The 17,780-nt window shown below is 39.0% G+C and overlaps 2 protein-coding genes across 2 annotated transcripts in view; one reads left to right on the top strand and one right to left on the bottom strand.

The window, feature by feature from the left end:
* UGP2 (UDP-glucose pyrophosphorylase 2) overlaps positions 1-17,780 on the bottom strand; it is a 58,621-nt gene that overhangs the window by 9,349 nt on the left and 31,492 nt on the right. Inside the window, exons 4-5 of the mRNA XM_043603505.1 lie at positions 1,902-2,087; positions 606-739 (exon numbers count right to left, since the gene is read on the bottom strand). Coding sequence (XP_043459440.1) covers positions 606-739; positions 1,902-2,087 — 320 coding nt within the window. The remainder of the gene's footprint in view (positions 1-605; positions 740-1,901; positions 2,088-17,780) is intronic.
* The window catches only part of VPS54 (VPS54 subunit of GARP complex), a 139,757-nt gene that overhangs the window by 98,507 nt on the left and 23,470 nt on the right, over positions 1-17,780 (top strand). The window lies entirely within an intron of this gene.

Raw genomic sequence — 17,780 nt, 5'->3', positions numbered from 1 at the left:
AAGAAAAAATCTGAAATATTGTGAGAATACCAAAATGTGTGACACAGACACAAAGTGAGCTAAATGCAGCTGGAAAAGTGGCACCAATACCAACAGACTTACTTGTTCAATGCAAGGTCACCACAAACCTTCAACTTGTGAAAAACTACAGTATCTGCAAAGCACAACAAAGTGGAAGGCACTCTAACAAGGTGTGACTGTGCTTCCCTTCCCCAAAGATTTTTTCCAGAAGTTATTAAATTCCCCCCAAGCCTATTCAGGATGTTGAATAAATGTCTTCTCATATGAAAGAAAGTTATCAACACAGTAGACTATAAAAGATTTTCATAGATGCATGAAATATGCTCTCAGAAAGCCAAGACCTAAGCCAGCCTCAAATATTCTGAACATGGAACAAGCAGGTTCTCTCTTAAGAATTAAGGTTATAGAATCGCAGAGTGACTGTATCACCTATCTATGAACAAGTGTTCAGCCTCTAAAGGCACTAAGCATTTGCAAACACGAGTTTGTGGCACTGCACATCTTGATGTTGCTGTTTCAACAAGAAAAAAGTCTGTTTCCCAGGAATAACATCCCTCAGACTTATTTTTTTTAACTTATTGTACCTGCTTTGATTAAAAGTGTAGATTTTCACACGACAATGATTGTACTTCTGTAGTATTTTTTTTGTATCTTCATCCGTGTTAAAAGAGTTCATTAGAACAAGAGGAACATCTGTATTGTAGGTTTTGTTCAAATGCTAGAGAGGAAAATAACAGATTACTCGGATTTACTTTACTTTCACTTAAAAGTGTAAAACCCTTAATGTTTAATCACAAAGTATCCAAAACATTACCTATGTGCAGCCAAATATAAATATTTAGCATAAGCCAGACATTTTGCTAAATAGTTCACCACGTACTTGCTCATTAAATCACAATCCTATGAAACAGAAACTCTTGTCTGTGTTATATGGATGGCTAAACTGAGGCCCAGAGAGGCAGAGTCCAATTCCGGAGTTGTGTGCCCAGCCAGTGCCCTGTGGCCTTACTGGATAGGCAAATGCTGACTACGCATTTATTTACTCTGTCCAGAGCACAATGGGGATGAAAGTACAAATCTTACAAAGACACAGCTCCCTACTCTCAGGATTCACGTTAAGAACTGTGAATCACTCCCCAACTGAAATCTTTTCAATCTCTAGGAAAAGTTAAGGGGCAACACAGAATGAGAAGAAAACAGGTTCTCAGAAGTCAGACTACCATCTCGGGCAAGTAAATCAACTTCTCTGTGCCTTGGCTTCCTCATCTGTAAAATGGGGATGAGAATAAAGAGTACTTAGCTGTTGAGTCAATTCATGAAAAGAGCTCAGAGTGATACTTAGTTTACAGTACATGCTAGATAAACGTGAGCTGCTGCTACTGCTAGTCTTGTAGTTGCCAGCATCGTATTAGACACTAGAGATGAGAGATTCTTTTTTGCAAAACACAGGCCACTGCCTCTGAAGAATTTAAGGTCTGTGATTAACAACTTTATCGTAAGAGACACAGTTCTTAGCATCCTCGGCACCCATCCAGGTCTGAAAATTCTTCCTGGCCTCCCAAAAGGGGTTAATAAAGCCAGATCATCCCAGCTGGGAGGAAGGCTGCCACTAGAAAGAAATTTGGCAGAGGAGTGGGGGAGATCAAAGGAGACTCCAAAAAGATCCAGAATTGCAACAACCACAAGGGCTATTTAAGATCAAAAGCTTTTACATCACCCTAAGGATTTGCCCTTAGGATCACCAAACCTTTTTATGTACTAATAAAAAAACTAAAGATAGCAAATTCCTTGCTATCCACATCTGTTATTTCATAAGATAACATTTATAATAACCTAAAACTGACTTTAGTAGTTCATGAGAAAGGCTGAATGTTACTCACTTCAATTTGCTGAACGGTCAGATCCAAAAAGGTATTCTCATTCCTCACACCAATCAGACTTTTCGGACCTTTGCAGCCCATGCTGGTTCCCAAACCACCATTGAGTTTCACCACCACCAGCTTATTTAGTACAGAAGATATATTATCAGGTAAGCCTCTGGCCTTTATCTTTTCATAGGGCTGAATCTGAAATTGAAAAAATAGAATTCAAATAGGTTTTTTTTAATGTTTATTCATTTTTGAGCTAGAGAGAGACACAGCATGAGCAGGGGTGGGGCAGAGAGAGAGGGAGACACAGAATCCAAAGCAGCTCCATGCTCTCAGCGGTCAGCACAGAGCCTGACATGGGGCTCAAACTCACAAACCGTGAGATTATGACCATAGCCAAAGTCGGATGCTTAACTGAGCCACCTAGGCACTCCTGAAATTCAAATTGTTTTATGAGAGGTTAAATCCATTCAATCTCAGGGTTATTTCCATGTTTCCTTAAAGAGTTTACTTTCTTCACAGAAAGTTTCGACTGCATTTCCTTTAATGTCACAAGTCCTTCTGGTACAAAAATCAAGTACTTGCAACTTCTCTTGCACGAAGTAGTAGTTCAGTGGCTCATTTACATTGTGACGGAGTACAAGAAGGGGGAAAAGTTACAGTCTACAGATATTTGCCTGGCTGGTGAGAACATGTAAGTCTCTTGAACTGCCTTCAAAAACTCAGAATTACTAATTTGCTTCAATATAGTAAATGGGATACACAAAACTCACCAAATCTTCAAACATTTCTGGTACAGAATGGATCTACTTCAATTCTGGAGAAGTACATATGTGATCACACATTATCCCTTCTCCCAAAGGAGGCAAAAACAAAAACCAAAATGTTCCTTGCAATTCTCCTCCAGTCAACAGTTAAGTCTGCCCTTCAGAGAAAGGTGGTGTAGGGTTTTTGTCATACTTCTAAGTTAGAATTTAACTGTCAGGCATCATTTTATAGAGCTTGTATTGGAAAATTCAGTGTGTTCTCTCTGCTCCAATAAATACTCTGATGGGGTGGGAAAGGCAAGAGCTGGGGCTGGAGAGAATCTCCTTGTCTGTTTCTGGGAGCACAGAGCATTACTCTTCAACTTCTCCCTCCTAGAACAAGAACAACCACAGTGGGAGACCAAATTCTTTTCTTCAAGGCAGAGGCACAGCCAAGTCTAAATATGTTATAGTAAGAATAAAGTTTTTACAAAGGTCATAGAATATTCTCTAACCAGTTGCAGGACTTTGTTATTCTTCTTTATTGGAATACATCATCAAATGTACTCTTCAGTTACATACATCATCATGGTGTGGGACAGTTAACACTTGAGGGGGCTGAAGAAATAAAACCATAAAGTGCTCACTTACTATGAGTTGAGCTATTTTTGTTTTGCTACCTGTAGAGCGTGTGTGGGTGGGTGGTGGATGAAGTCTGTAATTGGGAAAGGAGTTCATGGGTTCACACTCCAGTGATTAGGTTGTGGGGGCAAAAATCCCTTTACACTTGGTCAAACATACATATGTGTCCTATGTCGATTCCTGACCACACAATTTGTACTGTTAGCAGCTCTTTCCACACAAACTAGTCTGGGACTCTTATTTCCTCTACCTTGCAAGACACTCTGCTAACTGCCAACTGCAGACAAATGCACTTTTGCTTGGTGTAAATAGTGAGAAACAAGAAACACTCTTCTCCAAGACTCTCTGCTGGTTACCACCCCAGTTATCACTAGTGCCACTAAGTAGTCTTCTGCAGTCATTCATATTTAAAAGGGCTGGTGACAGAAAAAGACCAAAGGAGAAGACAGGCTTGTGGGCACCATGGCCTTCAGTGGATGCTACCCCAATACTAGGATGCTAACCACCAAGGAAAAGAAAGGTAGGGAAGCAGGAAAGAACACGGACTATACTGGTTGCTTCCCTGGCAGTACCTGGTCCAGTTGAGGACAACACATGGATGAAAACAACTTGGATACCCAACACACACACACACACACACACACACACACACACACACACACACACCCCAGGGCCCAAATAACTGACATTCCTTGAAGGATGTTTTGACTCCACTGCCATGAACATTGTTTCTTCAGCATGTCAGAGAAACTGGTAATATTGTTTGGGAGAAAAACCCCAATTTAAGTGCTATACTACTAGAAAAATAAGAGGAGATGACAAAGCTGGAACTTGTCACCCTAATAAAACATGGCGGTTTGTAATCCTTTCAAAAGCCCAGCTGTTGAAATCAACCAGTCAGTGAAAGGAATGCCACTGTGATAGATAATGCCTTCAAACAGTCTATTATTAGGTTAGAAGAATTTCTTGGGCACATTACATTTACTCAAAGAGTTACAAAATGGAACCCAAGCCAATTAGTTTCCAATTATCTTTTAAAAGCCAAGAATTTCCATTCAGCAGTTACTTTTGACTTCCCAAAAAAGACTTATTTACGGAGGTCTCAAAAGGGTGTGAAAATCAATTTAACTAAAACTCCCTAGTTCATGCATTCATTTTAAGTAAAATTATCAGTTCAGAAATATTTTTACCTATTTAATGCTTCCTTTAATATATTTTTAAAAAATACATAAAAGCAATTTTTTTTCTACATATGGTAGACAGGCCTACATTTTCCAATTTCACCTAAAAATTTTTCATTATGAAACAGCATACATACAAGTTCATAAAATATATACAGTTGAAAGTCAAAGAACCTGAATAAATAAGATTATTACAACTTACAAGTCTCCTTGAGTTTGTCCCTGATCATATTCCTCTTCCACCCCTAGTGGTAACCACCATCTTGACTTTTACTTTATTTTTACCACCTATGTATGTATCCATAATGATAATATTTTACCTAATTTCATCTCTAAACTTTCGACTTGCTGGTTTAATTCATTGTTATACTTAAGAATAATTCACATTAATGCCTAAAGCTATAGTATATTCAGTTTTCACTGCCATATGGTACTCATTTTATATATCCATTAAAAGAATCCATTAAAAGAATGGCTGTCACTATTCACAGATGATATGATTCTATATAGAGAAAATCCAAAGACCCTACAAGTAAGTTATTAGAATAATGTGAGCATAGCAACATTGAAGATACATGATCAATATTTTAAAAAACAACTGTTTTTAGAGCCCTGTACTCTGCTGGTGAGAATGTAAAAAGGTGTCCAGCTGATAAGAAAAAAAGTATTGTGGCTCCTAAAAAAACTTTAAATAGAATACCATATGATCTACCAAATCCACTTCTCGGTATACACTCCAAAGAATTGAAAGCAAGTTCTCAAAGAGATGTTTGCACACTTTCCTTCATTATTCACGATAGCCAAAAAGTGGAAGCAACTCAAATGTCCATCAACAGATGAATGGGTAAAACAAAATATGGCACATACAAGCAATGGAATAGCATTCGGCTTTAACAAGGGAAAGAAATTCTGATACATAGTACAATATGAACGAAGTATTAGGTTAAAGTGAAATAAGCCAGTCATAAAAAACAAATACCTGTATGATTCAACTTATATGGGGCACCTAGAGTAGTCAGACTCCTATAGACAGAAAGCAGAAGGGTGGTTACCAAGGACTGGGGAAGGGAGGAATGGGGGAGTTGTTTAATGGGAACAGTTTTAGTTTTGCAAGATCAAAGATTCTGGAGGTTGGTTGCATAACAATGTGAATGTACTAATGAATTTTATGTTTAGAAATGTTTAAAAATGATTTAAAGAAGATTAACTGTCTCTATATATGAAGAATTAGAAAACAGGATTAAAAATAGCAAATATTTAGGAATAAATCTAACAAAAGATATGCAAGACTTCTCTACACTGAACACTATAAAACATTTCTGAGAAAAATTAAAAGACTTAAATAAATTCAAGGATGTATTTATCATGTTTATAAACTCGTAGACTTACAAATGTAAAGATGCCAATTCTTCCCAAACTGATCACTGCAATCCTAACCAAAATCACAACAGTTTTTTTGGTGTGTGTGGAAACTGACAAGCCTATTTAAAAGCCTATTTAAAAGCCTATTTAAAAGTGTATGAAAATGCCCTATGACCCAGCAATAGCACTGTTAGGAATTTACCCAAGGGATACAGGAGTGCTGATGCATAGGGACACTTGTACCCCAATGTTTATAGCAGCACTCTCAACAATCGCCAAATTATGGAAAGAGCCTAAATGCCCATCAACTGATGAATGGATAAAGAAATTGTGGTTTATATACACAATGGAATACTACGTGGCAATGAGAAAGAATGAAATATGGCCTTTTGTAGCAACGTGGATAGAACTAGAGAGTATTATGCTAAGTGAAATAGGTCATACAGAGAAAGACAGATACCATATGTTTTCACTCTTATGTGGATCCTGAGAAACTTAACAGAAGTCCATGGGGGAGGGGAAGAAAAAAAAAAGAGGTTAGAGAGGGAGAGAGCCAAAGCATAAGAGACTGTTAAAAACTGAGAACAAACTGAGGGTTGATGGGGGGTGGGAGGGAGTGAAGGGTGGGTGATGGGTATTGAGGAGGGCACCTTTTGGGATGAGCACTGGGTGTTGTATGGAAATCAATTTGACAATAAATTTCATATTAAAAATGTATGAAAATACAAAGGGCAACGAATAGACAAGACACTCTGAAAGAAAACCATCAAGTTGGGAGAACCAACTTTGTGACAGTCTTTTCTAATTGTAGTAGCATAAAATTTGCCAACCTAGCCATTTTAAGTGTATAGTTCAACAGTATTAAGTATATTCACGCTGTTGAGCAACCAATCTTCAGAATTATTTTTGACTTGCGAAACTGGAACTATACTCATTACAAAACATGTCCCCATTCCCTCCTCCACCCAGCTCCTGGCAACCACCCTTCTGTCTTCTGCCTCTAGGAGTCTGACTACTCTAGAAATCTCATACAAGTGGAATGATACAGTGTTTGTTTGTGATGGACTTATTTCACTTTGCCTAACATCCTCAAGCATTCTTTCTTAAAGGTGGCTTGTATGTTTGAGGATATTCCAAATTATTGGAGATTTTCCCAGAAAAAGTCCATATTTAAAGTTTCTTTGTGTGTATGAAACATATCTGGGAAAAGGAGGGCTGGTATGAAGGACTGGAATACAGGTACAGCTTGGCAAATCTATGATAAATTGAGTACTATAAAACTTATGGGTAAGTTATAAAACTTAATATTTACAGATATTAAAAATGGAATAGAGGGGCGCCTGGGTGGCACAGTCGGTTAAGCGTCCGACTTCAGCCAGGTCACGATCTTGCGGTCCGTGAGTTCGAGCCCCGCGTCGGGCTCTGGGCTGATGGCTCAGAGCCTGGAGCCTGTTTCCGATTCTGTGTCTCCCTCTCTCTCTGCCCCTCCCCCGTTCATGCTCTGTCTCTCTGTCCCAAAAATAAATAAACGTTGAGAAAAAAAAAAAAAAATTAGGGTCTGGCTTCAACCAAACTGTGAATGCTTCGTAAATCATTCCATTTCGCTGCCACCGGAGAACACTGGAGGGTGGTTTCCTGACTTTGTTCAGCCTCTGGTCGGGCCCACAATTAAAAAAAAAAAAAAAATGGAATAGAATACAAGTTCTGAAGTCTCAGTTTAGTAATCAGACAATGGGTTCTTTTTATTTGAGTTTAGCAAATACACCCTAACTTTGAATTAAAAAAAATTAAAGGATGAAAAGAAAATTACAAGCATAACCACAGTTCTAAAAGTATAAACCGAAGAAAATGCTGTGCTTCAGATACATGTGAGAACAATGCAGAATGGTAGGATATGGATTTCAAACATCATTCAATACCTGTGTTCTGAATTTCCTCTTATCTCTAAAGGATAGGCAGCCTGTCGTTTCAAGGGAAAAACCACAGAAATACAAACAATATAAAAAGATTTCTTCATATTTAAGTATATTATAATCAAAACATTAACAGGATGTCACTTTTTTCACGGTCACTCTCTAGACATAGTGTCCACTAGAACTTTATGCAACTATGGAAGTGTCTTATTTGTAATGGCCACGTGTGGCTATTGAGCATTTGAAATGTGGCTAATGCAACTAAGGAACTGAAGTTTTCATTTAATATTAATGTAAATCAACACACACAGCTAATGGTATGTGCAATTCTATATGGTCTATTTAAAAAAAAAAATCAACCAAGGAATCAGAATTATGTTTTTCATTTTAATATAACTGCTCAGATCTTTTTTTTGTTCACTATAACCTTTTTCCACTTCAATACCACTGACATCACAAGACTCTTGACTCAACACATAAAAAGATGAGCTAAAACCTAATTCTTCCTTGTCTTCAGTAATCAACATTCTATTTCTACAACAATGCACAATAGTGAGCTTTTTACTACGGATAAACCAATACTCAACTTCAGCACTAGAATCTGACCAAATTATCTGTATTCAGTCTCAGCTTAACCCTCTCGAAGGCTGAATGCCAACTCCCACAGCTACATACCAATTCAGGAGTCCCAGAACCTGTGATGATGTAGGTATTATCATATTTTACCATTACTGCAACCTCAGCAATTCAAACAAGGCATACCATTAGAATTAGTTGTCAATATCTGACTAATCTGCCTCAAATTGAGGTAAACATTCTAGATGTAACTTGGGGTGAGAAATTTCAGGTAACAATGTTCTAACCAATCTAATATAAATGATTACTACAAGAGTAAAAATGCTACATTCTAAAAGCTATTCATGTTATGTACAATGTTTGCAAATATTTCAGTTAAATTTAAATTGGGAAACTGACAATAAACATAAAAATTGAGTATGTAGGGTATCTTTAGGAAGAATATAATTTCCATTATGAACTGACAAATGTTTGTACAGATATACACAGTAATACCAAGTGAATAAGGTAAATTGGATATCTTAATTTTAACCTTTAAAGAAATGCTTGGTATACTAACATGAATAGCATTAAAGTGAGCTTTAGGAACCATGTTTAATTTTTAGCTATTTAATTTCCTTTAGGTCATGAATCTTTAGGAAAAAACACTAACAAGAATTCACTTCTTGTGAAGATGAATTAAAAACCAAAATGTCAACCTTATGCCTAAAGTTTCACCAAGAGAAGAAACAAACGTCCAAAATCATACATTTTCAAGATAAATCATCTTTGACCCATACACCATAAAAAATACAAAGTCCATGAAAAGTATTTAGAGAAAAAGTACATTCTGTTCACACCAGTGAAACTTTGAAACATGGAGTTAGGACATTTGGCTCTCAGCCAAAAGATATATCAGGTATACCTGTAGTTTTAATTCAAATCTCCCCAAGATTGGTATCTTAAGAACTTGAGTTTAATTTTTAATTTTTTTAATGTTTGTTTATTTTTGAGAGAGAGACAGAACGCAAGCAGGGGAGGGGCAGAAAGAGAGAGGAAGACATAGAATCTGAAGCCGCTCCAGGCTCTGAACTGTCAGCACAGAGCCCGACGCGGGGCTTGAACCCATGAACCATGAGATCATAACCTGAGCTGAAATTGAATGCTCAACCGACTGAGCCACCCAAGCACCCCTAAAAATTTTTTAGGATTTATTTATTGTGAGAGAGAGAGAGGAGGGAAGGGGCAGAAAGAGGGGGGGAAAGAGAGAATCCCAAGCAGGCTCTGCCCTGTCAGCACAGAGCCTGACGTGGGACTCAATTTCATGAACCGTGAGATCATGACCTGAGTCAAAATTAAGAGTTGGATGCCTAACCGACTGAGCCACCAAGGTGTCCCAAGAACTTGAGTGTAACTTTTAAATGTAATTCGGAATTATTTTTCAAATATTTGGGATGAAATAAAATGATCTGATTCAAGCATAACATTGAGTTCCAAAACCGAGTTAATAAAGACTTTTGGGTACAAGCCCAGGCAACTACCAGTTGAGTGGACAGAACTCTGTGAAATGCCGTATTTAAAACCCTCCACCCTAAGCTGAGTGGACAAGGAGTCACCTTATCTGTACAAATGTCAAGGAACCAGGGTTCTTTATATGGTGGTTTCAGTAATACCCACTCACCTTGCTATATCTAATCTTTAAAACAGCTAATTAAAAAAAAAAAGGCTTCACTGAGGAACTTGACTGTTAACACGAAAAGGACTGACCAGAACTATGGTGGGGAAGGGAGGAAGAGCCACAAGGTGCGAAGTAACAGATGTGACCAGGAGAGAGATGTCCAAAATGGGCAGGTTGGTGCTGCTGGAAGCCTTCCCTGGACATTTTTCACTTGCGTTTCATAACTTATAACCCACCCCACCTCCCAACAGAAACAGACACAGACACACACATATGCAAAGAAAGGTACCAATCATTTGATTCCAGGAAGCCAGGACACTTTCTGTCTAAAGTTTATTACAGGTTATATTAGGCGGTAAGCTTTCCATCACATAAGCCACCTTATGTGAGAACACAAGTTCTCTCTGTTGCTGATGCTGTCCACACCCTCACCAGGGACCTCACCAAGCAATCCCACAGAGCTCAGTTTAGTTCCACAAACTAAGGGGATCTGTGTTAGAGAGTTGCTTGGCAACAGCTGAAGTGACACCAGACACACCTAAGTCACAGAGACATTTTTAGACTTGCCCTTCACTTTCCTTTTCTCAGCTGCCTCAGGAGAATGCACAAAGACATCTACTCATGCAAAGAAGGATGGGATTTGGAGACAACAGGGGGTACCACGCACTGCCGGACACGGCCTCGATATTACTCTGACTCAATCACTTTAGTCAACCACTAGTGCCATCTTTATGTCCTCAATCCTGATCATCCTGTTTCTCTTTCTCCAAAACATGAAGAGAAGTCAGTGTTGTAAGAAGACCTCCACCACAAATAAATACACAATAGGGCAACCACTACATGTGAAGTGGGGCAAACCCCATGAGGCTCCCTGCAAGATGCACACAGAAGGCTAGGCCACTCATGTTCCCTCCTCCTGGGAGAAAAGAACTGTTCGAATACCCAACTTCCTCTGGCAGTGAACAAAACAAAGTAGTTGGCAATGTACTAAAGAACATGATTTAAACAAGATTCTGCCCTCTAGAGTGTCAATCTAGTTTCTCTGCGGAAACTTAAAGATTTTTAAGAAGACCTTTTAAAAACTATCTACCATGATCTGTATCTTGCCAAGTCTGTTCACAACTTAGTTTCCAGTTAGAAGAAAAGCTGAATTCATCACACAGTCATGGACACACTGTTCCCATTAGCAATAGTATAACCCAGTTCTTGGTAGCATATTTGTGCTATTCCTGGAGACAGTGCCAAATACCCAAAACAAGCTAACAGTACCTGCCCTGTTATGGTTCACAAGGGTCTGATTATTGCAATCTGAAAGATCTTTTTTTCAACAAAAGCAAGTTTGCCTGAAAGAAAATGAACTATGTAAACAGTAAAACAAGTTTGAAACGACACTCCATATGTGCAGGAAGTATTCCAAGAACATAAGCTTATTCACAAAACCCTTACTGCATGGTCTGTGTGCCAAGTTCAGTGCCAGGCACTTTCACATACTGTCTCTCCATTTCACATTTCTAAAGGTAATGACTAAGTTCAGGGTCATTTGAAAGCTCCTACACATTAATGACATACCTAGATCAGAGATTTTTTTTTTTCCACTAAGCCCCTCAGCCACCAAGATGAGCTCAACGCCTATTTCACAGGCCAAAAAAAAAAAAAAAAAAAAAAAAAAAAAAAAAATCATCATTTATGGGAACACTCTCAACTTTCCACCACCAGATGCTCAGAACCTTCCTGCATCTCCATCCTTGTTTCTTTCCCCCACCCTTCTGGTCACAGGAGGAGCTGTCCTCCACCCTAAGGCAATCTCTCCACCAGTGCCCATCTCAAAAATCCATTTCATCAATCACCCAGTCTCATTGGCAGCCTCCCCCTCTTGATTCCTTTCCATCAACATGAACACATTCAACATTTGCCATCTAAAACCCAAGAAAGAAAATAGGAGTGCATACACTCACTTTCCTTTTCTACACCTACATCCCTCTTCTTAGAGGCAGGGCTTCTGGAGAAAGTTGCTATGCTCACCTCTGCTTCCTCACCTCCCGTTCATTCACTCATTCACTGCAATTCGGTCTTCTCTACAGTTCAGCAAACTGCTCTTAACGTCATCCATATCCTCCTAACTGTGAAATCCTATCAGTGACATCGATTTTTCTCTTGCACGCTCAGCTACATTCGATATAACTTAACATTCATTCTATCTTGAAATGCTCTAGTCTCCTTGGCTTCTGAACCCCCACATTCTATTTTCCTCCTCTTTCTGCCTGTTACTTTTTAAGCCCATTTTAGGTAGACCTCCTCTTCCCAGGCAATCTGCTCCAATCCATGGCTTCATTCATTCACTCTTGTCTCTACGGTACCAAGACAAACACAGCTGCTCAGCCAGAAGACTGTTCCCATTTGATCAATGACCAAGACTTCAGTCTCATGGAATTGTCTCTGCTTCCAGTCGGCATTTTGCTCACCTCTCACCTGTTTTACTACAATGGTCCCTATGGTCTCCTACCTGCCTCCAAGCCACCTCACCTCACAGGTGGCAATCTTTTAGAAAAGAACATCTGAACATGTTTTTCTCATTACATCATTCGCAAAATAAAGCACTGACATGCATGGAAGAGGTTATTAGCTGCCTACCTCAACACCATTTTTTCCCTTCCACTTTAAAACTCTTTCAGCTGGGCATACCACCATCCCAAGAAAGATTACATTTCCCGGCTTCCCTTGCAATTATTTGTGCCAAGGTTGTGATAAAGTGGAAGGGAAAGATTTCCAGGAACTCTCTGTAAAAGGGAAGGGGCCTTGCCCTTCTTCCTCCTTCCTGCTGTTTGGAATGGAGACATGATGACTGGAGTTGATTCAAGCAGCCATCTGGGTCGCTGAGGAGACAGGCCAAGGATGGCAGAGTAGCAGACAGAGAAGCCCAGGTTCCTGATGACCACCATGCTGCCATATTAGCTTTGAATTGCCTCTCTCTAGATTTGTTATTCTGAGTTTCACTATTAAATGCAGCTGAATCTAATCCCAACTGGAAGACATGGTTGGCAAAGGTGTTTGATGATTTGGCCCTTTTATCCTTGCACTTTCTCCTCTCCTATTCTCCCTGGCACACTGTACTCCAGGAACATGGAGGAGGGGGCTCTCTAATGTGCCCTATCTCTTGCTTGTAGGCCCTTGCACTTTCCCCCTCATGCAACTTCATTAATTGCCTTTTCTTCAACTTCCACATCTCAGTTCAGACCAGCAACTCTCAGACTTTATGAGCTATCAGGCATGGGGTCTCTTTCAGAAAAACGCAAACACTAGCCTCTGCAAAAACAAAACTTTTTGCATATTAATTTACTAAGTTACTGTGGAAATTTCATTCACTGAATATAAAAATAATCTTTATAGGAGATGCTATTTCCTATGAAAGTTATTATGCATATAAAGCAAAAAATAAACCCTCTCCTCAAACTGAATTTCAATGAGAAGGCTTCTGTTTGGCTTGAATAAGAAGTTTGATACTGTGATAGTTTGAGGTTACATGCATCCCTCTTTAACTGCCATTCTGACTTTTCTTTTTTATGATCCCAAGTACTGAAAACCTCAACTCTCTCCAAGGAAAGTTCTCACAACCTGCTGTCAGTTGAATATAGGCTTGTGATAGGAACACCTGAATTCCTCAAGGCAGAAAGCTCAATGGCTCATATATTTCCTTTGTCTTCGAAAGTCAGTAAATTCATCTTGGTGAAGACTGCATCATCCATGCAGGATCACGCCATCTTTGATACAAATCTCAGAGATGTAGAAGAGAATGAGTGACAGTGACATGTAGTGCTCACTCTCCTCTGTAGTAGCAGGACGAGAAGTGCTCTTTGGCATCACAGATATTACCTGTGCACAGAGCACTAGGACTTCTCTTCCAGCACAAGTTTTGCTTAGCTTCTTGGAAACCTGATCATTTTAAAAAGGTTTTAGGATTCATACTAATTCTCGTGTGAGGGCACCAGAAGACACATAATGTATGAAAACCAGTAGATAGCTGCCCTGAGAAATGTGTGAAATTACAAGGACATGATGTAGCTGCTGTTTCCTCCATGACTGAATCAAATCCTTCTAATAAACTATAACAATTCCAGCACGAATGGTAGCATCTGACAAAAAAACTGCTGCAGAACTAAATGAGGCAGTATAGTACAGTAGCTGAGGGCACAGGCTTTAATGTCAGAACGCTGGGGTCTGAATCTTAGACTCCACTGTTTATTATGGCAAGTAGTTTAGCTCCTCTCAACTTTTTTCATCTACTTCATTGATCTGTTATGAGGATAAATGAGATAATGCATGTCAAGTGCCAAGCAGAGTGTATGGCCCACAGTATAAGCACAAATGTTGTTGGCTGGTATAATCACTGCACATGGACCCAGACACACGCTGCACTCCCACTCCACATTTTAACATTTCTGAGACAAGGATGCAGCATATAATCGATGGGATCTTACAATCAATTGGTTGCACTATTTTTCCTTCTTAGTGGTACACAAAAGGTGCAACTTACAGCCAATGGCACAAATTTGATAAAATATGGTATTGAATTTCTCTTTCTGCTCCAAGTCACAAACCAGCTTAATGATCTCCCAGATATAGGTTTCACCCAAAGTCTCTCTCCAGTGATGCGTAATTTAAGAATAGTTGAAGACAGGGGTCAAAAACTACAGCCCTTGAGACAATCAGGTCTGCCACTTGTTTTCATAAATTGTTACCAGAACACAGCCACTCTCATTAGTTTCCATATCTATGGCTGCTTTCATTCAACCACGGCTGAGCTGAGTAATCATGACAGAATGCAAAGCCTACAAAGCCTAAAATACTTATAATCTGGCCCTTTACAGAAAGGATCTGCCAAAACCTGGTTTAAGACAAGTCTTCTAAGGTGGAAAAAAATACAGTTTTTGATAATATTTCTGCCTTGTTAAACTTTGCTTTCCCTAAAATGGTTCCATACTGCCTGACAACTTCTCAGGATGGTTAGACAGAGCAGGATCTCCTTTAGGCTATGTTGGCTCTGTGCTTCCACTGGCAAGAACATCACCATGTAACAATCCCCCCGGCTTTTGTATCTATTTGTCCTGGAAAGCAAAAGCAAAAATACATCATTGGTAGGAGAATGCAGGCAATTTTCAAAATAACAGAAAGAAAATCCAAGATTAGAAAAGTCTTTTACCACTTACATGAAGTAGTAGAGACAGAAAACAAAATAATGGTTGCCACGGATTGGGGGAAGGAGAGAATGGGGATATTGTTTAATTGGTAGAGTTTCAGTTTTACAAGATGAAAAAGCCGTGGAGATTGGTTGCACAACAATGTGAATATATTTAACACTACTAAAGCGAACACTTAGAAATAATCAAGATAAATGGTACATTTTATGTGTACTTTATAATTAAAAGCATTAAAAAAATTTAAGTGTTTTGTATGGGTATATATGGGCGGGCACACATGTATGCCCCATCAAGGTGTCTAAGGACCACATAGCAAAAATATCACTTCCTTTAAAAGCCTTTTATGACCCTCACATTCCTAGGAGTGAATCTGGTGCAACCCCCACTTCTGGCTTCAGCTACTACCAACTTCTGTCATAGCAATTATTACACTGTCTCCAAACTGTCTATTCAGTGCTCCATACGTGTTCCGTGACTGTAAACTCCATGAGGATAGGAACTGCCATGTGGTTCTCCCTCTACCGTATCTGTCACCTTTAACTGTCAGGCTCACTGGTGGCATTCACATATTTGTTGAATAAATGAGTAAATGAGTGGAGCAAATAGAGATTAATATTAATAAATTAAATGAAGTTAACTTATTAATTAATCAAATCTATTAATAAATGAAATCTGTTCTCTAGAATTTTTTTGTCTTCTTAAACTCTAAGTTTAAAACAAAACTGGTGGGGCGCCTGGGTGGCGCAGTCGGTTGAGCGTCCGACTTCGGCCAGGTCACGATCTCGCGGTCCGTGAGTTCGAGCCCCGCGTCGGGCTCTGGGCTGATGGCTCAGAGCCTGGAGCCTGTTTCCGATTCTGTGTCTCCCTCTCTCTCTGCCCCTCCCCCGTTCATGCTCTGTCTCTCTCTGTCTCAAAAATAAATAAAAAAAAAAAAAAGTTGAAAAAGAAAAAAAATAAATAAATAAAACAAAACTGGTTTCATCATTAATTAGAAACCAGATTACAGGGGCGCCTGGGTGGCGCAGTCGGTTAAGCGTCCGACTTCAGCCAGGTCACGATCTCGCAGTCCGTGAGTTCGAGCCCCGCGTCAGGCTCTGGGCTGATGGCTCAGGGCCTGGAGCCTGTTTCCGATTCTGTGTCTCCCTCTCTCTCTGCCCCTCCCCCGTTCATGCTCTGTCTCTCTCTGTCCCAAAAAAAATAAATAAAAAAACGTTGAAAAAAAAAATTAAAAAAAAAAAAAAAAAAAAGAAACCAGATTACAAACACCCATCACTTTAATTCAAGAAAAAAGTACTGGGATCAGCACACATTACGTAGAAGTTTGATAAAGAAAACCTAAATCTGGGGCGCCTGGGTGGCGCAGTCGGTTAAGCGTCCGACTTCAGCCAGGTCACGATCTCGCGGTCCGTGAGTTCGAGCCCCACGTCAGGCTCTGGGCTGATGGCTCAGAGCCTGGAGCCTGTTTCCAATTCTGTGTCTCCCTCTCTCTCTGCCCCTCGCCCGTTCATGCTCTGTCTCTCTCTGTCCCAAAAATAAATTAAAAAAAACTTAAAAAAAAAAAAAAAGAGAACCTAAATCTAAGACTTTGTATAAAAAATGCTTATAGCCCATATTAATGTATAAAACAATCCCTGTGATTAAGCAAACACGATGAACAATCACATAATAGACATTCTGGGGAAGTACATTCTCTAAGAAAGTTCTTTTGTCTTCTTCTGCTTATAAATTATAACAAGGAAAACAAATCAAGGACACAATTTAATTCTGCTGGCTATTGGGAATATTAACTCCTACATCTTTGGGGTTTTAAAAAATTATTTTTATTTATTCTTAAGTAAATATTAACTAAAACGGTGGAAAAGAAAACACAAAGGCAATTTTTCCAGTGGTAGAGGGAATCAGCTCTCCTATTCATACACTGAATCCTCATGTCCAGAGGCAAAAAATTTTAAGAGGAGGTATGCAAACAGGTCTTTTCAAAGATCAAGTCAGAAATCTTGGCACTGGCACTGTTTTCTAAACAATTACTCTCATCAGCACTGACCCAATAACTCATGCTCAGTATCCTTCACTACAATCTGCTACCTCAGTTACTAATGTCAGCCTTAGTAAAAATCTCAGCCAGAACTATTATCAGAAGCAAGAATCATAAAAATCACTTATCTTCACCTTTAAGTCTCATGTTGCCCAAACTTAAATACCATGACCCTTTGTTATATAAAGGTGAGAATCATAGCAGTCCAAAGTCTAATAACCAATTACTATAAATAAAAGGATAGTTCTATATTAAATATTCCAAGCAACATTACAAATAGCCAATGGAAAACTTAAACCTAATAAATAAAAATTTTAAGATATTTTTCATCTTAACCAGCAAATATATTTTACATCAATAATACTCAATGTTTTAACAACTAGTGAAAGTGACAATAGGTGATCTTTACTTAATGTTAATTCAAAGAGGCCTTTCCTATCTCTGCCTACCCTACCTAAAATATTACTTCTAGTGCTCATTCTTTGTGCCCTTTCCCTTTATTTTTCTTCATATCACTTATCACTACTGGAAATTACATTATATATCTTTTATTGTCTATTCCTCCACTACACTGTAAACTAGAA

This window comes from Prionailurus bengalensis, chromosome A3 (genome assembly GCF_016509475.1).
Source record: "Prionailurus bengalensis isolate Pbe53 chromosome A3, Fcat_Pben_1.1_paternal_pri, whole genome shotgun sequence".
Lineage (NCBI taxonomy): Eukaryota > Metazoa > Chordata > Mammalia > Carnivora > Felidae > Prionailurus > Prionailurus bengalensis.
This window is presented reverse-complemented; position numbering and strand designations above follow the sequence as displayed.